The following is a 25413-nucleotide window of genomic DNA, read 5'->3' as shown; positions in this document are numbered from 1 at the left end:
ACCAGCGTCGGGATCCATCCCGACGGGCCGGTCTTCTTCCACGCCAAGGCCGTGGCTTAAGACCTCGATCAGCTCCGAGGTTGAAGCCCAATCTACGACGACGCCCTGCTCCCCCTTTTTCTTCCCCGCCGGGGATTTCACGGGGGTCCTATCGATGGGCACAAAAGAGGACTCCCTCCGAGGTGGCAGGGAGACTCTGAGCCCCGAGGTCGCCACCACTGGTGTAGCCTCCACAGGCTGAGCCAGGGCCGCCGCGACAGTATCGATAGAGGACTTGGCCGGATGGATTAAGGCCTTCACCACCTTAGGTGCGCTCACCGCCTTATCCTTGAGGGGGGGGACACTGCCTCGCTCCCCCTCCGATGGGGCCTTCGAGCTCGACCGGGGCCTCTCCAGGAGCTTCGCCGGGTGCTCGCCCTTCCTCTTACCCGACCCAGAGCGTTGGCTCGTGGCTGAAGGTGCCGGGGAGGGTGCGCCCTACCTGGTGCCCGTAGAGCCCGACCGTTCGGCGCTCCCGGTCCCAGCGGACTCGCGGTGCTTGGCCTTGTGTTGGACCCCCGTCGCTGGGGCGTCCTCAAAGGTCTTAGAAGACCGCTCGGATTTCTTCCTCTTCTTCTCGCCTGACAGGCTCTTCCCTTCCAGCCAGTTGGCGAGACGTTGATGGCGGTCCTTCATGGTCCGCTCCGACATATTGCCGCAAAACGCACAGTCCTTCTCCACGTGCGTCTTGTCCTCATGTAAGCAGTAGAGACAAAAGGAGTGTTCGTCCTCCTTAAAGACGTTCTGCAGCTGGCATCCAGGGCAGACCCTGAACAGCTTTCCGGGCGTCGAGCTTCCCTTCTCAGGCCATGTCCGGGCCTGAGAAGCTTCTGGAGTCCTCCAAAAGCATAGCTCGACGAAATCTTCACCCTTGAGGGGCGCAGACGAATCCGACACGGGTCCCCGTTGATCGGATGGAGAGTCGGTGGAGCTTGAGGCTCTTTTGACCGAAAAAACAAAGTTTTTGAGCAAAAAACGTGAAAAAATAGCACTAACGCTCGAGAGCAATAGCACGAGGATCCCAACACATGAACGTGCGGTAAAAATCTGAAGATGGCTGCCAGAGGCGGTGCTTAGGTAGAGGGCAGTCATTGGCTGTGGTCAGTATGACGCAGAGACCAGTGATTGGTTACTACTACGAAAGACAGATCAGAAACGAAACTGATACTGGTTTTTTCTTTACCGAGGTTTCCCAGCCTGACGACGGGGAATATTCATGAGCATGTGAATCCATGCCAGACCCCATGCTGGAGAATGATTATCCGATTACAGCAGACAGCACAGCAGGATTTTTCATGGGGTGCCATCCCCTGCTCGCTGGTCTCTGTCTCTGGGCTCCACGCAAGTCACGGTGCAATGCGCTGAATGTCCACCGGAGCAGGCAGGCACGACACGCCGTGGAATACACAGTAAGTGAGTAGGGCCAGGAGTCTGTGTCATCGGAAGGTGTAGACGTTTTGTGGCCAGTGAGTGTTTCTCTTAGAGTTTCTAAACCGGTGTGCGTAAACGTAGGTAGTCCAAAAAGTGATGTGTTTTTATATAAGCACCGTGCGCCTGTAAACGACAATTTCTTCAATGGTGATATCAAAACGAAAAGTTTATATTAACGCTCACCTTTGACTGCAGATTGAAGGAAAAAGAAAATCCAGTGGACTCAAGAGAGGGGCGTAGAGAAGCGCGGCGGGCCACAGGAGTCCCGCAGAGCCCGCAGAGCCCGAAGACTCTGTGACCGACTCTGCGGCAAAGAATGGATTTTGAACAGGTGGGAGCTGGGTTTCCAAACCAGTAGAGGTAGAAAGAGGACTAAAAGTTTGTAGTTAGTGCAAAGGTGCAGCTCACTTCAGTAGACAATCCAGTAGCAGGAAGCAGACCCAAAGATCATAACATCCTTCTTGACAGAATGCAGTCGGTTGGGGGCCTCTCTGCAAATGCTATAGACTGGTTGAGATTGTTTTTAGAGGGTCGACAATCCCAGGTATACTGGGGGGACTGTGCCTCTGAACCACAACTATTGACTTGTGGAGTCCCACAGGGTGCATGCCTCTCCCCTTTATTGTTTAATATCTACATCCTCCCCCTCTGCAATGAATTGGAACTTTTTCAGATTTTCTTTTGCAATTATGCAGATGATTTCCAATTGGTTCTCGACATCACAGGTAATCATTATACTGACCAAAACTTGGTAGACATGGTGTATCAATTGATAAAAAAGTGGATGTCTACTAATTGGCTCTGCCTAAATGCCTCAAAGACTGAGTTTATGCTATTTGGACCCCGCCAGGCATTAACTAAACTGGACCAGGTGTACTCGGGCTTTAGGATTGATGGCAGCGACATAAAAGTCGTGCAGAAAGTTAAAACGTTAGGCACGTACATGGAGAGTAGTCTAGATTGTGATGCTCACGTTACAGCTATCTCAAAGAGCATCAATTACCATCTCAAAGTGCTCAGACAGGTTGTCCCACTTGTTTCCATCGAAAGCTGCACTAAACTTGTGAGAGCTGTTATTCTACTGTGTGTGGATTATTGTAATGCACTCCTATGTGGGACAAGTAAAGCCGACATCTATGAACTCCAAAAAAGTACAAAATAAAGCCATCCGCATCATCTTTGAGATGAAATGTTCTGAACTGATTACCGCTGCTAGAAAAAAACTATACTGGCTTCCTGTTGAGGCCCGTATTCGGTTCAAGCTACTTACCATCTGTCATAAATGCGTCTTTGGGACTGCACCAATCTATCTGAAAGATGTTATTAGTGTCTACCAACCCACAAGAAGACTCAGATCAGTGGAAGATCTCTTACTAGTCCAATACCTCGTGAAACGATCCCGCGGGCTTGGCAGAGCATTTCATATCAAAGGCGCAAAGGCCTGGAATGCATTGCCAGCTATTCTGCGTAAGACCAGGGATTTATTCATGTTTCGGAAACACTTGAAGACCCATCTCTTCGGTTAGTAAAATCCCTCTCACTGGTAGCCTGCCATCTTCTGTCTCTCGGTGCCTAGATGCCTACGGGCTTTGGTGCGGTATAAGAAAAATAACATAACATAACAAAGACTCTGTGACCGACTACACACAAATAGGACTACAGGTGTAAGCAAAACCAACCTTTGGTATAAGTCTGTATAAGTCTGTACCACACAGCTTTTGGTAGCAAGCTGAGCAGCCAAGCTGATCTCAAGAGGGAATGTGAGCTTGTAAGGGAGTTACACAGAGGTCTCTAATCACAAGTATTCAGATAGACACCTGTACTCAAGGTTTCTTGGTAAAACACTTTATTTATTACCCAGTCAGTTAGAAAACATTCACTAAAAGGAAGCAATCAATATCACACAAAAATATCCTACAGTACTTCACACAATTCAGTTCTGTGACATTTAAACTACTTTGAAGGAGGAGCAAAATGGCATTCAGAGCATTTAAATTAGGAGCAAAAAGGCATAAGTTAATAAAACGAATAGTAGAGTTATTCTTAAACATCGCAAATTGGTTGAGGTCACCAGAGAAGTTGAATCAATGCAAAAGGTAGGCCAAAGTCATTGGGCTAGTGTCTTGTATAGGTAAAAACGGTTCTGGTAGTTAAACGGCAAAGTCTTTGCCACGGTTCTCAGAAGTAGTTCGTAGAAGAAAGATTCATATGTCGGGTCACAAGCTGACTAGGCCTGCAAGTTGCCAAAGTTTCACACACTTTCGCAGGGTAAGTTCTCTCGGTCGGGATTTCACCGTACCTTATGTTGAAGAAAAAGATGCAGCTGAAGACTTCTGTTCCTGGCAGTTCCTGCAGATCTCGCTGTTCCTGAGCCTCAGTCGTGGGCACAAGAGGGAGGATGTCGAGGGACTCCTGCACTGCACAGGGACGGGTCACAAAGCTGTCAAATTAGCAAATCTTCGGTTCCGGTTGCTGTTCTTCAAGCACACAAGCTGGTGTCTTTCCCCCTGGTTAATCCTAACCAGCTCTGAAAACGGTATCCAGGTGGCTTACGAGTTGATTGGTCCCACCAACTCAAAGGAAGAAGTCGTCCTTGAAGGGGCTTCTCTGTCGAGATGAACTTGGCAATTCGGACCTGCAGCAGGGCTCCACCGGGTAAACAAACGGTTCAGTAGTAGCAGCAGCCGCCCTCTTCCAGCTCGTCTTTGGTTCTTTCGTTCCAGTGGTCTACTCTGCCTTTCAGTCCAAGAGACTCGCCTTTTAAACAGTTTTCTCCCATTCATTCCAGCCTAGCTGCCACTCACACAGCAGGGAGGCTGTCCTTGACGGACAGTCAGCCAGCTAATCACGCCAGGGCGCATTTGGGTCTCCTAGGAGACTAAGCACAGGGAGTTTCGGCAACCTCCCTCACTTCCTGCTCACCCCAGTCACTTGTGTGCCAGAAGCGGTCTTAAGTCCTGAAGGCCGCCAAAGGCATAGAAAAAAAAGGGACCAAACCTAGTTTGGCGCGCAGAGACAAACTCTAGAAGGACCTTTCCAAAACGAAATGGTGAAAAAAGAAGACTGGGACTTGTTTAAACAAAGGGGGCTTAGGTGACATCTTGAAAAAGAATCGCTCCTGCGATTTCAGCTACCGTGAAAAATCATGGTAGTTTGTTGTAAAACCACTGCCACCAGCTATTTCGATAGGAAAGGGTAGCATTTGACTGCTACATGAGTTTCTAGACATAGGGGATACTACGTAACCCCACCAGCACTCTATTGTAAGATAGTGTGCGCTGGGTCTAGGAATTTAAAAAGACTAGTGAAGTCAATTTAACGTTACATTCTCTGGGAAACAGTAGTTAATCCCAGAGAAGGTATTTAAACCTTGGGACAGCCTAAAAAGCTTCCCTGTGTCACTGCACTGACGGTGCTGTGTGACACACATGAAAAGATGATGCCTATGGCGTTATCTAAAACCCCATAATCAAAGAACACAAGAGTAAAACACACATCAAAATACATGAGAGAGTGGGGAAAAAAGGCTTACACTCTCCAGGTAAACAATCAAGTCCTCAAAATCCAGCAAAGTTGCCTCAGGTCTCTAAGGTGAAGGGAATTAGCACATTTAAGAGAATTCTCCCTAACAATAGCTATAATTGTAAGTCAACCTGGTGGACACCGGTAGAGGAACTAAATCCTATACTGCTGACCCTGTCTAACTAAATGAAACTGAGTACACAAAAATCAATGTTGCACAGATAATGGTGAATCAAATATACTATATATACACACATCTAGATACACATCCCAGCTCTATGTTCGACACACATTGACTGGTCCTGGAGAGCTATGTAGGCCCGGGATTGTCAAGACAGAACAATTCGGCAGAGGATGAAGTAGACTGCCTTCTTCAGGACCCCATGGGAAGTTGGAGCTTGTATATAGGAGGACTGGGAACGAAACGACAATGCAGTCACGCTCTTGGTGAGCATGAAATGGATCCCGAGCAGAACAGGTGTTCTAGTGTGGATGTATAAATCCACCCCGCCAACATGGGAGAAGATTTTGGTTAATATACTCCTCCATATTTGTCTGTAGTCAGAGTCAACGAATGACCTCTTCACTTGTCGGTTATCAAATATAGATCCAGATGTCCTCTGAGGCATCTTGTTTAAATCAAGGCGTGTGAACACTTGTCTAGTAGCAGCCGTACCAAAAGTGTGCTGCAGCCCACCGCACTGTGCATGCTGAATGGAACTTAAAATCTTGGCACACAGAGCTTTCGCTTCCCCAAGTAAACGCAATGGTGCCATTAGCCTATACAGTAGGCCGTATCATATGTATTAGTTGCTTTGATTCACCGGTCAGAGATGTGATTTTATGATTTTTTTCTTTATCTATTGTATTTGTGTAATTTGAAGCAGACTTTATTATAAGTATAATATGTAATGCTGTTGGACTTATTGCCTATTGAATAAATAATGTATTTTATATTCATTTGTTTGCCACATTATAGATTTATTTAAATATAATTGACGATAGCCATGTACTCTGGTGGGGGTTTGGCTCCACAGAATTAAATCTTGAATTTGTTCATTGAGGGGATCTCCCCTTTTTGAATGACAGTCAATAGTAGTGGCTTGCACCAGCCCGTCCCGTCTCGGGAGGATAGCTCAGGGGCAACGTGCTTGCCTTGGAAACAAGGCGACATGGAGAAACACAGGTTCGAACCCCGGGTCTGAGTTTAGAAACCTCTGGGTATTAAGCGCGCTATAAATAACCAATCATATCATATCATATATCATATCAATGAGCACAGTTCAATGATAAATCGGTGCCATGTAATGTCCCCGCAAAAATGTCCCCTGACAAAAAAGTTGCAATCCTTTGCGGAGACATTATTACATTGAACATGCGGAGGGACACCCACGCAACCCTTTATTTATTTTTTAGATGACAGCAGGGGACATCCCCACAACCCATCCACAAACACAATTTCACCATATATAATGCCACCAATGGCTTTTCTTGGCGACATTACGTATGGGGACATTATTACCCGATACCGATAAATCAATCTACTTTGTAAAGTCACAATGCTCTGTTGTAAGAAAACGAGTTTTTTCAGCACTAGCAACAGCAATATATTATACTTTGTAATACTTTTCAATGATTCTAATACTTTAGCAGTACATTCCCTGACTACTTAAGAGTTCTTCAAAGTCAGTTGAGAAGGGGTGAAAAGCTGTGTGCAGCAGGAACGTTAATTACATTCGAGTAAGATGCTTTAGTGGAATACAAAAGTTAATAGGGACCTTGGAAAGGACTCCCTATAGGTGTACACGCCGTTAGGCCTGGGTAATGGGTATGGGTGAACACCCGAACTCTGTATACAGCACTCCAGTGACACAAGAGTGACACATTGGCTCGAGTTAAGTACTACCATGAGCCCCACAGTACCTGAGTATTGAAGACGATGCAGCTGGATTCTTTCCTGTGCAGCAGTAGTGGACCCGGTCTACTGTTGCTTGGTCATGGCGACCAAAGGAGGGACTCTGGAAGGGATGTCACAGCAGCAGTTCAAGAAAGGACCATCAGCAAGGCATTCTTCAGACTCCCATGTCGGTCTGTGGTTTTGGTGCCTTTTTACAAGCTCCAACAGTGAACTGTTACCGCCTGGTTGATCTGCCTCGATTCTGCAGTCCTGCACTCTGGTGAGAGGACTTTGAGGGGGGGGGGATCTTGTCTCTGGATGTCCAACTGGAGCTCACCAAAGTTCTGGGAGGATTTGTTCCTGGGAAGATTATGCACTGCAAATTGGTCGGAGGTCCCCTGGTTTTGGTTCTTTGCAGCCCTGGACGGGCACAGCACGTCGGGGGAAAGCGCGTTCTGCAGGTCATCTTATGGCGAGTTGGTCCCACCAGCCAAAGGGAAGAGGTCCTTTTTGGAGCTCCTCTGTCGCCCAGAAAACTCGGTCAGGACAACAGTGGTCTCTTCGCGGTTATTGGAAGGGTCTGCCAGCGTCTATGGTCATCTTTTGCTTCGGATCTTCTGTTCTAGTGGTCAACTTACCTTCTGCCTCAGGAACCTCACCTTTTATTAGAATTTCCCATTCATTCCTCTGCAAACTCTCCCTGCGATTTACAGAAAGGGGTGGGTGGCTGTCCAATCAGAACAGCCAGACCCCCTCGACCCCCCAGGGGGGAAGTTGTTCCATTCAGGCACATCAGCAGGCAAAGGATAGGGGATTTTCGGGCTCAGCCCCTGCTTACTGTCCTCGCACTGGAGCCTTGGCAGGCTACACAAAGGGTTCCCGCCGAAGACAAAACTCACATCAAGACCTACCCCTCCCAGGATGGCAGAAGAAGGGCTGACAAACAACCACACAATAAATGCCGAAAAAAAAAGAAAAGGAGACATCATGTTGGAACATAGGTGACCCTCTTGTGCATAACCACAGCTGTGAATAAAGCCTGCGGTGGAAAATTGCACAAAAGTCAGTAGAACACGTCCACTGCCACCAGCCATAACTATAGGGTTCTTATTGTAACCAAAAAATTACAGGAGCATAGAGAAGGGGGATACTAGATATTCCCCTCGGCACAAGTGAAAGTTTAGGAATGATAGAAAGTATCCCACTTGCGTTAAGAACAGTAGTTTTTAAGGAAAATAAAAGGATATCAAAAGGAGAACCCAAAGGGCCCTTAGCAACACTGCACATAGGGTGCTGTGAGCTGCAAAAGTGAAACACAGACGCCTTTGAAAGGTATGGAGGAAAGCAAGACTCCATAAAATAAAGTAAAACACATAAAACAGATTTCCCATGATTAGAACAGAAAAGAATGAATGAGTGGAATAGGCTCCCCTCATTCAGGAGAATAAGAAAAAGGTCCAGAAGTCCAGCAACAAGTGCTGGGTGTCTCACTAGGAGAGGAGATTAAGCATTAAACTGGTAAATCTCCCTAACAGGATTCAGTTCAGCAGTTTGTGCTTACGTGTCCTGTGTAGGGAGGGCAGCTACCGATGCTGGATGACTAAAGGGGACACTGAGACAGGATCTTTATGCTCAGGTTCCACCACCAAATGCAAGGCAAGGTAGCTGCAAGGCATTACTAATCTTCCATTGTGTGCGAAGAGGGACCAGGGGGAACTTTAACACAGGAAAGCAAACCATCCCTTCATACCCAGATCAGAACAGACAATGACTCCAGGTAACTGATGACCATTGGGGAAACTGCTCTCAACATAGGTTGAGACATTGAAGGACCAATGGGAGCAAGAGAATTTTTCTTAGTGTGACAACCTTAACACTTGGGTCTGTTGAGTCAGCAACCTCATGGTTGGGAAGACCACCAGGCTGGTCTCAGAATGAATAATATGAAGAACGTCTGCTTTTAATCCCATGATGTTGAAGGACCCACAGAATGTCACATACATACATACAAGATGAGCAGTAGAGGTGACCCCACAAAATGCTCTACAGGTTCAAAGACACAGGAGCATTGGACTCTGGGCCCAGGAAGACTCCCCTTTTTAATAGTGGCTGTCACAGCAGCTTCCAGCATCCCTCTCATGCATTGCCTTCTTGATGTCAGTCGCCTAGTAGGGAATGGGCCCGATCCTTTCCCAATATATAAAATCCTGGACATCCGATTTAACAGGGGACCTGCAACATTGCGACTCTGGGCGGCAGTTCAATCATGGACATACCACTCAGGAACAGTCATCACCTCACACAAGGCTACCTTCTACCCCTGCCCAGGAGGAAGTCAACCAAAAGGACACTGAAGCACAGAGGCTGGGCTTAAACAACAATCATGGCCGACTATTGCGAGTACCCTAGTCAATGAAATGCTGACAAGCAGTAAAGTGATTGCACCCAAAACGTGTACAACAGAAGACATCACTGGCCACCAGCCTGCCTGGTCTTCACTAAGTAGGGGGTAAATGCCAATAAAGTCAAAAGAAAGTGGAATTTTGGTGCCCAAGCATTAATCCTGTAGAGGGAGGTTATAGAGTTACACCACCGACATCCAGGGGTCAAGTTCACACCGGTTGTAGCCTTATGGCTACCAAGGGCTCCAAACGAATGAGATAAAAACAGTCAGCAGATATGCAGGGTGTCGCCTCAACGTAGATGGGGGGGAAAATGCAAAAAGATAAATCTCTCTTAACATTGAGTCACTTGTCATCCCAAACTTTCACAGTATTCACTCATTTGTATCATATTTCAGTTGTAGTTCTGATTAAATGCTATATTTTGTTTGAACTCTTCCAAACATACCTACATGCCCCAAGTCATTTGGGAGAGTTGGAGTCGGTCTTGTTTTTTCCCTTGCATTCTGTGGCTCGTAGCTTTACTTCTCCAATAATAAATAAATGCCTTCAAGCCCCAGAACCCAAAAGGAAAAAAGTACTAGATGAGTATCTCTTGTATGGCACGGAGCAGGTATGCACATCAACTTAATGGGTACCCCAAAGTTGTTTTAACTGTTAAGAATAAGGCAGCTCCAATGCCTTGCTATTTTACACGTCACATATTATAACTGCCGTTTCTGAACTATTAGTTCTGGCTTGCTTTCTGTTTTTGTGTCAAATACATCAGATAGGGTGTAACTCGCTTACTTTGCTAATGTTTTTAAATTCACAAATTTGGGTGCTGCACAGCTGCTTTGTATACCTGAAGATTGAGCTGCACCAAGTCTGCCTCCCTCTTTGCCAGCGCTGTCTCCAAGATGTTGTTATGCTCCCGCAAGGCAGCATTGGCCTGGCCGAGACCCATGAGCTTCCCTCGCTCGTGCTCCAACTCAAGTGTGACCTTTTTATTGAGCTCTTCTAGGCGTTTTATCTTCCGCCGAAACCCTCGAGATTCCTGAAGCTGAAACACAAATGATCAATAAGAAACAAATCAGAAAGTTTGAGGCAGTAAATCCGTTTACGTTAATAAGGAGAAGTTTATAGTGCATGACAGTCTCTAAAACCATACTGGAAGTTCATGAAATATCCTAACAGCACATCATAGCAGGGTCTTGACATTTGTACTGAAATCCAAGATGCTTTATCTGCAGAAAGGCAACAGAGTTTGTGTTAGGCAAGATTGTATGCAGTACCCTTAGGGTGCACCTCAACAACCCTGATTACAGGTAATAGGAAACCAAACCTTTGGTATAAGCTTGTACTACACAGGTAGGTAGCATGATAGAGCAACCATGCTTGTCTCAAGAGGGTCAATCTGAGCTGTAGGGGAGTTACACAGAGATTCACAGTATTCAAATAAACTCTTACGCTCAAGGTTTCTTGAATAAACAATTATTAATTTATTCATCAGTCAGTTGAATAAGCCTTCTTCAGAAGGGGCAATGTAATAGTAACACAAATACATTTCAAAATACACACTCTTAATATTCATAAATCAGTAAGGACCTATTTGGGATGGCACACAGGCTTTTCTTAGACCATGGAAACATTAATATACTAATGTTGGCATTTAAAATCAGACTTAAGAGTTTGTCAAAAGGGAAAAGTTATTATAATAAAACAAGAGATCTCACAAGTATCTTCAAAGCAGGTAAGTACTTTTGTAGCCACCCCCCCAATGCAGAATTAGTTAGCCCCTTCCTGGGAAGAAGGCCAAGCCCATTCACTGAGGGAAGAAGAGTCATTCAGGGAGCCAGGCTAGGCAAAAGTTAATTGGGCAAAAGTCTTGGTGGACTGAAGCACTTCTCGGAGGAAGGTAAAAAGTCTTGCACAATGTTTAAAAGAAAAAATAGAAGAATTCAAAGTTGGGCCACAAGCTGTTTAGATTTGTGAGGTAAAGAAGCTATCAGCAACTCTACAGAGCAACCACAACAAGTCTCACCCACAGAGAGCTAGTGTAGTTACACAAGTGGTAAATTCTCTTAGACTAGACAGTACCTTTACTTTGAAGAAAATACAGCAGATGACTCTGTTCCCGTGAAGCTCTGCAGATCCTGGTGATCCTGGGCCTCAGTCATGGGGACAAGAGGGAGGACTTCTGGGGACACCTGCACTGCAATGGGATGGTTAACGACAGCAACTGGCAAACTTCAAACAAGTGGCACTTCAGTGTTGCAGCTCCTCGCGTCTACTGCAAATAGCATCACTGCGGTTTCTAGCTGTTGAAATTGACGTTCCTTGCGTCGGGGGTCCAGTACTCTGCTGAGGTGGCTCAGGCTCGGTCAGTCCTGCTTCATGGGAGTCCAGAGTATCTCCTTGGATTTCTTGGCCAGCTTAAAAGCAACGCACACAAACTGGTGTTCCACTCCCTGGCTTTACGGTTTCCAGCAGCACTCTGTGGAAAATCAACCAGCTCAGAGAGAATTTCCAGATAGCTTACTTTGGAGTTGATTCACCCCACCAACTCAAAAGGGAGAAGTCGTCCTTGCTGTGGCTTCTCTGTCGATAGAATTTGGAGTTTCAGCACTGCAGCAGGGCTTCACCGGGCAAACCAACGGTCCAGGAGTTGCAGCGGGCGTCCTCTTCAAGAAGTTCTTCGGTTCCTTCGTCCAGTGATCGACTCTGCCTTCCAAGCCAAAAGCCTGAGCCTTTTATGCAGGTTTCTCCCATTCATTCCAGCCTAGCGGTCACTCACCCAGCAGGGTGGCTGTTCTTGCCGGACAGTCAGCCAGCCAATCATTACAGAGAGCGTTTCTGTCTCCTAGGAGACTAAGCACAGGGAGTTCGGGCACCTCTGGAGCCAGAGGTGGGCTTCACTTGTGAATCTCGCCAAAGACAAAACGAACAAAGGGACAAAACCAGGTGTGGCGCGCAGAGTAAATTTCAAGAAGGACCTTTGCATGAATAAAACAGGGAAAAGGGAAGACTGGGCCCTTTTGACAAAATGGGCACCCATGGGTGCTTTACACAAGGCTGCAATTGTTGCTATTTGCGGTAGACGCAAGGAGCTGAAACGCCGAACAGCCACTGAAACTGAAGTTTGCCAGTTTTGAGTTTTGACCATCCCAGTGCATTGCAGGAGTCCCCCGACATCCTCCGTCTTGTCCCCACGACTGAGGCCCAGGAACAGTGAGACCTGCAGAGCTACACAAGAACAGGAGTCATCTGCTGCATCTTTTTCTTCATTTTAAAGGTACTGTACAAAGTCTGAGAACTTACCTCTTGCCGTAGTGTTGCTTGCATCTTCTACTACTCACACGCCTAATCAGCTTGTGGCCCTACATTTGATTTTTATTTTCACCAGACTCCACCAGAAGTGCTTCATCCTATATAAGACGTGTGCCCATTGACTTTGGCTTAGCCTTTTGTACTGAATGACTCTTTCTGGAGGGATCCAAAAGTATTTTCCGGTTTAAGAAATTTGTGGTCTCTTGTATGTTCTAAGTAATCTTTTCCTTTGACTTATTACTATCTGATTCTAAATGCAACAGTGATATATTAATGTCCCCAGCACTCTAGCAATGGAAGTCACCAGAGGGTGTAGATAGTGTGTGTGGGCCATACTAAAAGGGTATCTACTGATTTAGAGATATTAAGAGTGTGTATTTCATGAAGTGTATTTGAGTGTTACTATTATATTCCTGCCTTCTGAAGAAGGCTTATTCTAACTGACTGATAAATAATTGTTTATTCAAGAAACCTTGAGTGTAAGAGTTTATTTGAATACCTGTAACTGTACATCTCTATATAACTCCAGTACAGCTCACATTGACCCCTCTTGAGATAAGCCTGGCTGCTCAACGCGGTACTGCATACAAACTTTGCCTAACAGGGATACTAAGTAACCCCTCCAGCACCCTATTGTAAGACAGTGTTTGCTGGGTCTAGAAAGTTAAATTTAAACAGTAAAGTCAATTTCACTTCACTGCTCTCAGAAACATTAGTGATCCAAGAGAAACGTATTTAAACCTTGGGAAATCTAGAAGACTTCTCTGTGTCACTGCACTGAAGGTGCTGTGTGTAACAATGCAAAGATGACTATGGAGTTTGTCAAGCACCATAAAACCAAATTGAAACACAGAAAACACATAGAATTAATAGTACAAAGTCCCAAAGTTCAGCAAAAGAGCTGGGGGTCCCTAAGGTGGGAGGAGGAGGAATTGATCACTTTTTGTTTGTTTGTTTTATTTATTTATATAGCGCTCCAGACCCAGAGGTAAACGGGTGCTTCGGGACACAGTTACATAGTACATTATAAACAGTTTACAGTTATACATTTATACAGTGTGTAGGTAAAAAGCACAATTAAGGTATAGGCAGTATCATCGGACATAGGAGAGAGAAGATGGTAACTGCTAGTTTTTATCCAGTAGCCATCTAATAACCTGTTTCCTAAAAGACTGAAGGACTCGATAGATGTTATGTTAAGTGGTAAGGTGTTACAAAGTTGGGAGGCAAGGACCGTGAAGCTGGATCCTTCAGCTCTTTTTAAGGTGAATCTAGGCACTGTTGGGCATAAGGTGTTAGAGGATCTAGTAATTCTGGTAGCAGATTTCCAGGTAAATTTGTTGGTGAGATAAGGAGGGGCTAGATGGTTTAAGGCTTTGTATGTGAGACAGATGGATTTTAGGTCCATTTATTGTTGTATGGAGAACCATTTGCCTGATTTTCTGGTGGTAGAGATGTGCTCTCGCCTGGGGATGTTTAATGCTGCTCGTAGCACGTTATATTGAAGTACCTGTAGTTTATTAATTATGGATTGGTTTGCGCCTAGGTATAGACTGTTACAGTAGTCCAATTTGGACTGTATAAGAGCCCTGGCCAACGTGAGGCAGCTATTTAAGGACAAGAAAGGTATGCAGGCCCTGATTACCTTACCAGTGTAGGTGGTGGCTGAGGCAGTCATGTTAATTTGTTTGGAAAGGTTAGTGTTGGCATCAAGATAAAAGCCAAGGGGGTTTTCACACTTTTAACAATGGGAACAGTGTTACCATCGATGATGCTATTGTAGTTGGTGCTGAGTTTCAACAGGTTATTGGGTGAACCGACAAGGAGAAGTTCCATTTTCTCATCATTCAGGCAGAGCCCCCGTGTGTGGCCTTCCACTGAACTGAAAATTCTCCCTCACAGTTTGGACTTGTGCAAATTCAACATGATACTCATTTTCTTGGTCAAGAAGGTGGCATGTAGCGTCATTAGACAATGATTGATAGAAGTGAATAAATAAATGAGAAAAAGAAAATGTGACTTGATAGACTTTGTGGGAGGTGATGTGGTCTGGTATTTCAAAAGTCCATAGAAGATAAAGGTGATGTGATTTTAAACTTAAACATTGCATAACACATTGAATGATTTCATATCATATAAGCAAGCAGATACACAAACCTCATCCTTCACTTGGGGGCAGGGGGAATCATGAAGCTTTCAGCCATAAAAGTACATAAAACAGTATTAAGTCATCCACTTTACCATGCCCATTAACTGCACCTTTATAAGGTCTTTGGGAGGAGTATTTCTACTGCAGTTACAGGTAACGTGCTGCAGCTGAGACTGTGCTTCCCTGTGCAGTTTATAAAGCACATATCAAAAGTGAGTTTCAACAGCTGATGAAATGGTCACCGGAGGCTGAAGGACCATGTTCCACTAACATGACAGAAGAGGGAGCAAATGGGACTTAAGACTTACTCTCACCTAGAATGTGATTTTCAGGCTGATAAAAAATGACCCAAAAACTGAGGCATCTCACAGCATTGATGTCTTTAGCCAACTGACCAAACTGTGTGAAATGGGGAAAAGTTCTGCAATGAATATAAACAGTAGTAAGCACCATATAAAAGTGGACATTTTCATTTGCAGAATTTGCACAAAGAGGAATTTGAGCACAGTACTGAAGGAGAGCCATGCCGACGCCCCCGTTTCCAAAAATAAATGGGATGGAGAGAGGAAAGATTAAGAATTGTTGTATATGTGTTGACTGAGAAAATCAGTAAGGAAAAAACACACAAAAAGACTAACAACAACTCAAATACAGGCAAAAGAGAAAGACGGGGAAGACAGACAAAAAGACGGGGACAGGGGAAGTAAGATTGAAGTCAGCAAACTTGACAAGGACAGAGAATCGGAGAAAAGGAGAATATCGAGAGTGAGATGGAGACTTACTTCGTCCTCGAGCTCCAGCACTTTCTCCCTGTACTCCTCCAGCTCTTGGCTAGTGAGTGAGATCACCTCCTGCAGCTCCTTTTCAAGCATCATCTTGCTGTAACTGACGGTCTGTAGCTCAGACTCCAAGCCCTGGACCTTCTCCTACGCACAGAGCACATACAAGATTAAAAGAACGAGATGCGATGGCTCCCAGCTTTGAGTGCTGGAGTACCTTTGCCAATGCATCGCACGGCCAAGTCTTCACTCGCGCAGAGTGAGATTTGTACATTGGTAATCCCTTTTGAATGGGGGCTATTAAAATAAATGCATTTTTGGCATGACAGAATGTGAGTCTTACAAGAGGCACAGTTAGAATACTGCATGACAAATATCCAACGGTAAAAAACAAACACTCATATAAAATGAAGACAATAAAAAATAATAATGCCTCTTTAACATGGGTTTGTTTTCTAAAAATAATTCCACTTTAAAAAAGTTACGAGGCATTTTGAAGTTCATAAATCACATTATTTACAAATTATTATATGAAAAATTCTAAGTAACAAATTGCAGGTAGGCAAGGAGTTCAAGGAAAAGCCTTCTGGGGCTGGGGATATCCCACCCCCATTCCCATTTCAACATGCCCTTTTACAATGGATGGTTTCCTTTTTTACAAAAATAATGCTTTTCAATTAAATCCATTCATAAAATTTAAGTATTAGGGCCAATTTCTATATATTTACTTTCTTTGCTTTCACTGTTTTTATAACTGTTGGCATTACTTGCAAGGAAAAATGTGTTTTCCCTCTTTGTTTTTACTTTAGGATATTGTTCACGGGAAGCTAACACAGAACCCCTTACATTATCACCTCATCTGAGTCAGACAGTTCAAAACCACCCATCATTTTAAGTGCCTCTTCTCGGTTTATGAGGGCTCTCATAGTATCCAAATGCCTTGCAAGCTCCTTCAGACCCTAGCCCCCTCCCCCACCGTATGTTTCACAGTAGTCTATCCATGGAAGTCAAATGTGGGAAGCTAGGGAAAAATCTGCTACCCCAGGCAACCTCCTTGCTAACCTTTGCAGTGCCTTTGCTACCATGGCCAAAGAGGCACTGTCAGTGGCAGTTAGAAATCCCTTTCAATATAGCCAGAACAAATTACCCATCTAAAAAACAAAAATAAAAACACATGGATTGCAAGAAATGATAAATGCTTTTTTTTTATGACGTAATTTTTAAGGATGCACATTTTTCCAGACTTGATATATATGATATGATATGGCATTTGTAACGCGCCTATACACAAGTATTTCAAGGCCCGACGAGGAGGGGGGGGGGTGACAAAGGGGAGACAGACAACGATCCTACTAGGCCAGGTGTCATTCAGATCGCGCAAGTGCAAGGGTAGAGGGAAAGGGAAAAGTGCAAGGGGGAAAGGGAGAGGGGAAAGTGCAGTACCGGGTTAGTAGAATACAAGATGAATAATAAGGGCCAGCTGGTGGCAAGTGCAAGGTAAGTGCAGACAAGTGCTGGGAAGGGGGGCTGTAGGGATACAGAGACAGTCCCGCAGTGCATGGGTTGCCAGAGAGGCAGTGCAGGGGAGAGTGGCTGGGCCAAGGACCGAGATTAGTGAGTGGCCCAGTTGCAGATTCAGTGCAGTTTCAGTAATTTTAGCAGGGGTGAGGGGGAGAGAAAGAGGAGGCAAAGAGGAAGGTTTTGAGGTGCTTCCGGAACCAGAGATGGCTCTCCTCAAGTTTCAGGGAGGCATGAAGGCTGTTCCAGAGGGAGGCCCCTGCTGCGGAGAGAGATCTACCCCCAACTTGTTGCTTGGAGAAGTGGCTGACCCTGAGGGAGTTGGAGGCGGATGAGCGAAGAGCTCGAGAGGGAAGATATTTGGGAAGAGAGTTGAAGGTATTTCGGCCCAAGGCCCCTGAAGGCCTTGTGCACAATGCACAGGGTTTTGCACTTAATCCTCACAGCCACTGGGAGCCAGTGTAGTGATTTCAGTCCTGGAGAGATACGGTCCCTGGGCTTGAGGCCAAGGACAAGTCTCGCAGTCCTGTTCTGGAAGAGTTGCAAAGGGCGGAGAGTCGAGGCAGGCAGATTTAGATAGAGCTGTTACAGTAGTCCAGCTTCGAGAGAACCAGGGCTCTAGAGATAGTGAGCTTCTGGGGTAAGGAGAGGAAAGGAAGACTACCTCTGAGGAGGTTAGCTGGTAGTGTGACTTCTTAGAGACGTCAGATATGTGAGGAGAGAAAGAGTGAGCTGGGTATCATCTGCATAGCACTGAAAGTTGGGGCAGAGAGCGGTGATGCAGTGTGCAAGAAGTGCCAGATACTGGTTGAACAGCCAGGGAGAGAGGTTAGATCCCTGGGGGACACCACAGGTAGAGAAAAAGATGTCAGAGAGGAAGGACCCCAGTTGGATCTGGGCGGGTCGATTGGAGAGGAAAGAGGTCAGCCACGCCAGAGCCTGACCAGTGATATCCAGGTTATCACGGAGAGGGTTGAGCAGGATGGTATGGTTGACAGTATCAAAAGCAGAAGAGAGATCAAGCAAAATGAGAACACACCGAGTATTAGAATCAAGGTTGGAGAGCAGGTCTTCACGGATGTTCAGGAAAGCACTTTCCGTGCTTCTGGCAGCTCTGAAGCCAGACTGATGGTCATGAAGACTACCAAAAGATTCAGCATGGAGATTAAGCTGGGAGATGGCCAGTTTCTCCAGGAGCTTTCCCAGGAAGGGAGTGATAGAGATTGGCCGATAGTTAGTCGGGCAGGAGGGGTCGGAAGAGGGTTTCTTAAGAAGAGGGTGCACAAGGGAGTGCTTGAGTGGGGATGGGAAGACTCCAGAGGCGAAGGAGGGATTGCAGAAATCAGCCAGGGCAGGAGCCAAGGAGTCGATGTGGTCCTTGATAGTTTTGGAGGAACAGGGGTGGACCTGTTTTGACGAGACTTTCATAGATCGGACTCGTCTCGAAACCTCGTCAGCAGAAAAAAGGGGAAAGGCAGAGAAGGTGGGAGGAGGGGTGGCTGCAGAAGGGCCAGAGGAAGAGCAGGGAATAGAGGGGGGGGTGATAGGAGGAGAGTGAGGACAGGATGTCCTGAGTTTTTTAAATGAAGTGAGAGGTCAGTGCCGTGCAGAGGGCCTGGGAGGGGACAGGAGAGGTAGAGACTGCAGCAGGGTTGGCCAGCTCCTTGCAGATTTTAAAGAGTTCGGCCGAATTGTTAAATGCCGCAGAGATGCGGGCTTGGATAAGGGCTCTCTTCTTGGTGAGAACGGAGAGCCGTTATTGCCTTTGGAGCAGGTGGCAGGCCAGTTTGTCAGAGGATGAACATGAAGCACGCCATTTCCTCTCTGCCACCCTGCACTTGCGTTTAAGGGTGACGAGATCTGAGTCATACCAGAAGTTACATTTGGCTTTGGGCTTCAGGCGGATTCTCATGACAGGGGCAAGGATATCAAGAGTATCAGATTTAGCAGAGTGGAGAGGGCTGTGTCAGGGTGGGAGTCAGCCGAAGGGGGATCGAGGGGGGCGAGAAGGTGGCAGCGAAGGCCTCAACTGACACGCGCTTCATGGGTCGGATGACCGAGAAGGAGGGTGGCAATGATGACGCTAGCTTTGCCTGTGGGGTAGGGAAGGTGAGGTGGGAGGATAGGAGAAAGTGATCACTCCAGGAGAGAAGAGTGGAGAGAGGGACAGAGAGGGGAAGGTCAGAAGAGATCAGAGCATCAAGAGTGTGACCTGCAGAATGAGTCGGCCCAGACGGGAGAATAGAGAGTGAGAGAGAGTCACAGAGGTCGCGAAAGAGTCCAGAGGGGGGACAGGAGGCATCCAGGTGGATGTTGAAGTCTCCAAGCAAGAGGAGTTGAGTGATTGAGGACAGGAGTGAGGAGGAGAGGTCCGCCCACTTGGATAGGAAGGAGGAAATTTGACCAGGTGGTCGATAGATAGTAGCCACGGTAAGGGAATGGCTAGGAGAGAGAGAGAGAGAGAGAGAGAGTTGGCACACAAGGCATTCAAAAGAGGAGTAGGTCTGCGTAGGAGTGACAGTGGCAGGAATCTATTCAGGGAAGATAAGGGCCACACCCCCCCAGCACGATTGGGCCTGGGCACTGAGAGGATCTTGTAACCGTCAGGTAGGAGTGAGTCAAAGCTGGTGACAGAGCTGGCCGTGAACCATGTCTCAGTGAGACTGAGGACGTCAAGGTCCAGTTCCTCAAGAAGGCAACAGATATCAGAGAAATGTTTGACGGCAGACCGAGAGTTAAGAGTGGCAATGTGGAGAAGGTTTCCATCCTTGAAGGACTTCCGGGGAGTGGTACAGATCAGAGGTACGCCCTGCGGAGGTGAAGAACGAGCACGAGAGGGTGCAGGGAGTGAGGGTGGAGGCAAGGTAGCTGAGGACAGAGGAGGGGGGACAGCAGGAGAGGAAAGGAAGTTGATGAGGCGCGGGAAGCGTCTATCAAAGAGGTGAAGTTTGGCCTGAGGGCCTTGGACCAAGACGGTCCCATTAGCATAGACATTAATGATGGCCTTAGAGGAGTGGAAGGGGGCCAGGAGGACATCCCAACGGGTGCCACCATTAATGGGAGAAGAGGAGAAAGGAGAGAGCACAGAGGCCATATGACGGGTCCATAGGTCAGGTGAAGGCACGAAAAAGAGGATGTCAGTGAGAGTTTCCTTGGAGGAGGCACTAGTGTAGGTGTCAGCGATAGGGAGGCCTGGGTTGGAGACCAGGATGTCCTTTTTAAACTTTTTCCTACCAGATTTAGTGAGAGAGCAGGATAGTCAATGGAGAAGCAGTTAGAGAAGATAGGCGAGATAGAGAGCACCATGGAATAGGAGGGAGTGGGGTGGGGGGAAGACAGACGAGAGCAAGCGGACAGGAAGTGAGCAGTAAGCCCTAGTTACCACATTTCAGAACAACAGTAAACACAGTAAATGCGTATTAGGTACCGAGTGGAGAGGCCACCTAAGTTTGAGAATCCTGCGAGGGGAGAAAAAGCACTAGTTAACCTTAAATTGCGGAACACAGTGAAGTGTAGACACCATGCCAATGAAGTGAACAGGTGTAGGAGGGGTGGGCTAACAAGAAGGAGCGGCGGAGCGGCGCCTGGCGTCCCCTGCGGACACCTGCAGACACAATGGGAGCCGCAGCCGTAGGAGCCGCCCTTTGCCTAAGGGGCCCTGAGCCGAGGGGGGCTGCCGGGCTGCCCAGGGGGGTAAGATTTAAAGGCAGGAGGAGGAGAGGAAGGGGGGGGGTTGTGGGCGGGCAGGGAGGTGGGAAGGGAGAGGAGGACCAGGAAGTGGCTGCAGGGGGAGGGGGCAGGGGGCAGCACAACGCGCACGGAGCGCAAGTAAAATCAACAGTGCCTGAAGTTAGAAAATTAAAATTGCACACTCTCTGGAAGCCCATGGGACCTGGCAGGGCAACCCTCACGTCTGACCAAACAGGGCTGGGGCGACCGCTCGATTCCGCTCAGCTCAACAAAGAAGCGACCGTGGAGAGCGGCCGTCGCGTAGTCCTGGAGGGACCAGGCGAAGACCAATCAGAGGGGGGTGGGCAGGCATGGAGGCGGGAAGGGAGAGGAGGACCAGGAAGTGACTGCAGTGGGAGGGGGCAGCACAACGCGCACGGAGCACGAGTAAAATCAACAGTGCCTGAAGTTAGAAAATTTAAATTGCACACTCACTGGAAGCCCATGGGACCTGGCAAGGCAAGCCTCATGCCTGACCAAAGAGGCTGCGGGCGACCGCTCGATCCCGCTCAGCTCAAAAAAGAAGCGAGTGTGGAGAGCGGCCGTCACGTAGTCCTGGAGGGACCAGGGGAAGACCAATCAGAGGGGGGTGGGCGGGCAGGGAGGCGGGAAGGGAGAGGAGGACCAGGAAGTGGCTGCAGGGGGAGGGGGCAGGGGGCAGCACAACGCGCACGGAGCGTGACTAAAATCAACAGTGCTTGAAGTTAGAAAATTAAAATTGCACACTCACTGGAAGCCCATGGGACCTGACGGGGCAAGCCTCACGTCTGACCAAACAGGGCTGCGGGCGACCGCTCAATCCCGCTCAGCTCAACAAATAATTCTTGAATATGGTGCAGCGTTAATTTTTCCAACATTGGAACTTTCATGGATTCACATGCTGTGAATATTCCCTGTCGTCAGGCTGGGAATCCCCCGTTTGATTTAGTACATTTGCTATGGAAAAACTTTGAAACCTTGAGTGTCCCATCAACGCCGTTGTGGGTGCTTTTTGTCCCCACCATAGGACGTCAAGTGTATAGCTCCGCCCCAGCAGCTTCCCCTCAGATTTCAACCGTCTTTCTAGCTGGTGGGAATTCCTCGAGGTCATCTCTTCAAGAGAAATTATCTTTACAGGTGAAAAATATATTTTCCACACTATTTTCAAACCGAACAAAGCAGCAACACCAGAGACTCTTCTACGGTGTCGACAACCACCATGGAGACCGTTGTTCCGAAGAAATACTTATCCAGGCCCTGTGGGACGTGCAGCCTAAAGAAAGTCTACGAAGATGACAGGCATGTCGATTGTATATACTGCCTATACCCTAACCATTCCTCTGAGGATTGTGAGATATGTCAAAGTTTTTCTCAAAGAACCCTCATAGACAGGAAACGTCGACTAATTTGTTGGCTGAATGAAAGGGAATATCCGGCGTCGGAAGCGGGCTCGTCAAAGACTGGGAGAGCTACCAGCCCTTCTGACAAGCGTTCGCCATCAAGCCACGGGCTGAGGCTAGAAGAGCCACCTACAAAAAAACAAAAACATGTGAGCCAAAGTCATCGACAAGCCAAGGTAAAGCTACGGCACGACCCCAGCGAAGGCTCCTGGTCCATGTCCGTCGAAAACATCATCGAAGACGGATAACGGCTCTCGCCCTTCAAAGAAATTGTACTCCCATTCCTCCCATTCGTCGAGGCTATCCTCTCAGTTGAAGGAGAAAGAGAGTCAAGTCGACTACGAAAACCCCATCTTCGTCGACGAAAAAGTGACCCCACTCGTCAGAGCCACGTACTTCTAGAGAAAGACAGATTCTCCTCTGGGCAAGAGTCTTCCACCAGACATCCCCCATCAACGAAATAGTCGACTTGCTCCGACGCCGAAACCTGGCCATCACTCGTCAACGACGCAAAACTGAAAATCTTCAGGGGGTGAGGCTATAGTTCACCCAAACCCTTCATCTTCTACCACAACCCAAACCATAGTTCATACTGAACAGCCTAACCTCCTGCTACAAGAGGAAAACAGTCTATCCTGTAGTAAAGGAATACTGAAAACTGCCACAAAAGAACCATACCCTCTTGGTATGTCACCCATAAACTTCACAGAAATCATGTCTGAGGAAATCCTTCAACATGAATCAACATCAGACTTTGAGCCGCCCAGAGAGGAATTCCCAGCGGCCACGGATTTCGATTCAGAATCAGGCCCAATGAGGCACCGACGTGACCCCGTGTGGGGAAGATCCAGCGAAGAGCTGGCATAGGGGTGCTCAGGCGGGAGGCTGCTGCCGGCTGGGCGCTCTCAGGCGGGAGCCTATAAGTTTCCTGGCTCGGCCGAGCGGGAGGTCCCCTACAGCAGACGAGCCCGCGACTGCCTTCACTCCCCGGCCGCCCAACAACCGGTACGCCGGCCGCCCGGCGGAGACCCCATCTGGAGCCCTCGAGGCCCCTGGCCCCTGCTGGCGAGAGGTGCCCTGCGGCGAGTGGGGACGCAACCCCCTCCCCCCTCTCCAGCTGATTACCACTCGGGGCCCTACCCCCCTGGCGAGGACTTCATCCGGATCCCTCAGGGCCCGAGCTCCGCCGGCGGGGGACACCGCCTTATCAGACCCAGTGGAGCCCCCGCCTTGAGGAGGCACAGATGCGGGCATACATGGCTCCCAATGAGGGGGGCCGCTGAACCGGAGCATTGATGGCCCTGCGGCGTCCGCTCCCGGCGCCACAACAACACGGCATCCAGAAGGAACAGCGGCTCCCTGCTCTACTGCGGTAAGTGCCTGGCAGTGCCCAGCACCTTCACTGCCCAGACGGTGGGGGAGTGCAGGAAATATCCCCGGCGGCACCCCCCCCTTCATAACAGCCCAGGCCCCCACCACGAAACAACCTGGAGGCCCCTGAGGCCATACTTGGCTCCTGAAGGAGGTTCGCGTCTCCCAGTGACCTGGGTCCCAGGTGGACATATCTCTACCATCCTTACACCTACAGCCTCCAGTAGGAGCCTGAGGTCTGCTGGAGCCACAGCTACATCCTTTGGCGTTCCGGCCCACGACTACCCCCTCTGGGGGTAGGCCTATGTTACTGTGCCCGGTACGCCCTCAGTCCCCCTCCCATCAAAAGAAGAATGGCCAATTCACACCCAGAGGTGGCCCATTGAAACCCCCCAGGACTGGAATTTCACACCCAGAGGCTTGACTGCGGAGAGACTGGTGGTGTTCTTACTACTTCCCCCCTGGAAGACGCCTCAGTGGTGAGAGAGACTCTGCACCTGACTTCTCCTGGGGCGCCCCTGCCCACTCCCTTGCCCCCCTCAGCACCCTGCACGGGGGAGCTGGGGCCAGGTTCACAACCCTATAGCTCAGAGTGCCCTCATCCCACGAAGGCGCACTTCGGCTCCCTCCAGCCCCGGACAACAGCATTCACCACTTTACATCTCTGTGAGCTCACAGTCCTACCCACCTGCAATGACGAAGCAATCAAAAACAGGTAAAAATCCAGACATCGCCACTATGTTTGTGTCATCTGACAAAGGGAAAAAAAAACGACCCCCCACAAGCTCACTCCACAAAAAACTCAGGAGAACAGAGAAGTGCTTGCCACTAAAGAGGACATACAGGCCTTCATGGCTGACATTAAATCTGAGTTTAGATATTGCATGACGCTACTTTCCACCAAGCTAGAACACACCGACCAAAAAGTGGCAGGGATGGAACAAAGGCTGGGGGAGATTGACGACCACTCCCAGGACCACACAACCATCCTAGGGGAAGTCTTACGCTCAATCAGATCTTTACAAGATAAATGTGTAATCCTCGAATTTAAACAGGAAGATCTAGAAAATAGGGCTCGACACAACAACCTCTGAATCCGAGGGATTCCATCCTCCGTTCCAGACAAGAACCTGGTGGAATACGTGGGGGGACTTTTTTTCCATCTCTACTCCCACAACCGGACAAACCCCAGCTCCTTCTGGATCGCACCCACAGATTACGCCCACGCCGTGGGGTGGACTCGGACCTACCCCCAGATGTCAAAACCAGAGTGCACTTTTTTACCACAAAGGAGGCAATCTCATCAATCAGCCGGTCACAAGATGAACTTTCCTTTCAGGGTTTACCCCTCCAGATTTACCAAGACCTATCCCTGCTCACCCTCCAAAAGAGGAAGGCTCTCCGACCATTGGCTCTCTTTCTTCAGGAGCAGCAAATTAGCTACCGATGGCTGTTTCCAACCGCTTTACAATTCTCATACAAGGGCACTCTGTGCAGAATCACCCACATTGAGGACGCCAACAAAATCCTGCATCCTTCCTCGCCAAAAGAGGGCATGTCACCAAATTCAGAGATCGCTGAGGACCCGGGAGCTGGCTCCCTTCCAAAACACAGACGGGCCTCATGGTCGAAAGTACCGCGGAGCAGCAGATGACGGTGACTGGGGGCCGGACCACAACCAGCAGAATACCGTTTGACCTCCTCGTCAACTCCCAGGAACCATCCTAAAGGAACCTTCCAAACTTAACCCTAGCTTACAAACAAATCTGACCAAAGCTGCGGGCCCCACCCACGGCCCTTGCCCATTTTCAAGGCACATTCCACCTACGAGTCCTTGGAATCCCACAGAACTCTCGTTTATACATTTGGCCCGGTCGGCCTGGGGAAC

General features: G+C 48.1%; 1 protein-coding gene across 3 annotated transcripts in view; it reads right to left on the bottom strand.

Annotated features, from left to right (window-relative positions):
* GOLGA3 (golgin A3) overlaps positions 1-25413 on the bottom strand; it is a 594692-nt gene that overhangs the window by 314765 nt on the left and 254514 nt on the right. For all 3 annotated transcript variants that reach the window (XM_069620010.1, XM_069620008.1, XM_069620009.1), the window contains 2 exons: positions 15532-15675; positions 10136-10333 (listed from right to left, as the gene is read on the bottom strand). In XM_069620010.1, the coding sequence (XP_069476111.1) occupies positions 10136-10333; positions 15532-15675 (342 nt within the window). The remainder of the gene's footprint in view (positions 1-10135; positions 10334-15531; positions 15676-25413) is intronic.

This window comes from Ambystoma mexicanum, chromosome 10 (genome assembly GCF_040938575.1).
Source record: "Ambystoma mexicanum isolate Mex_15411 chromosome 10, UKY_AmexF1_1, whole genome shotgun sequence".
NCBI classification, from domain to species: domain Eukaryota; kingdom Metazoa; phylum Chordata; class Amphibia; order Caudata; family Ambystomatidae; genus Ambystoma; species Ambystoma mexicanum.
Note: the sequence above shows the minus strand (reverse complement) of the source record. Positions and strands in the feature narration are given on the sequence as shown.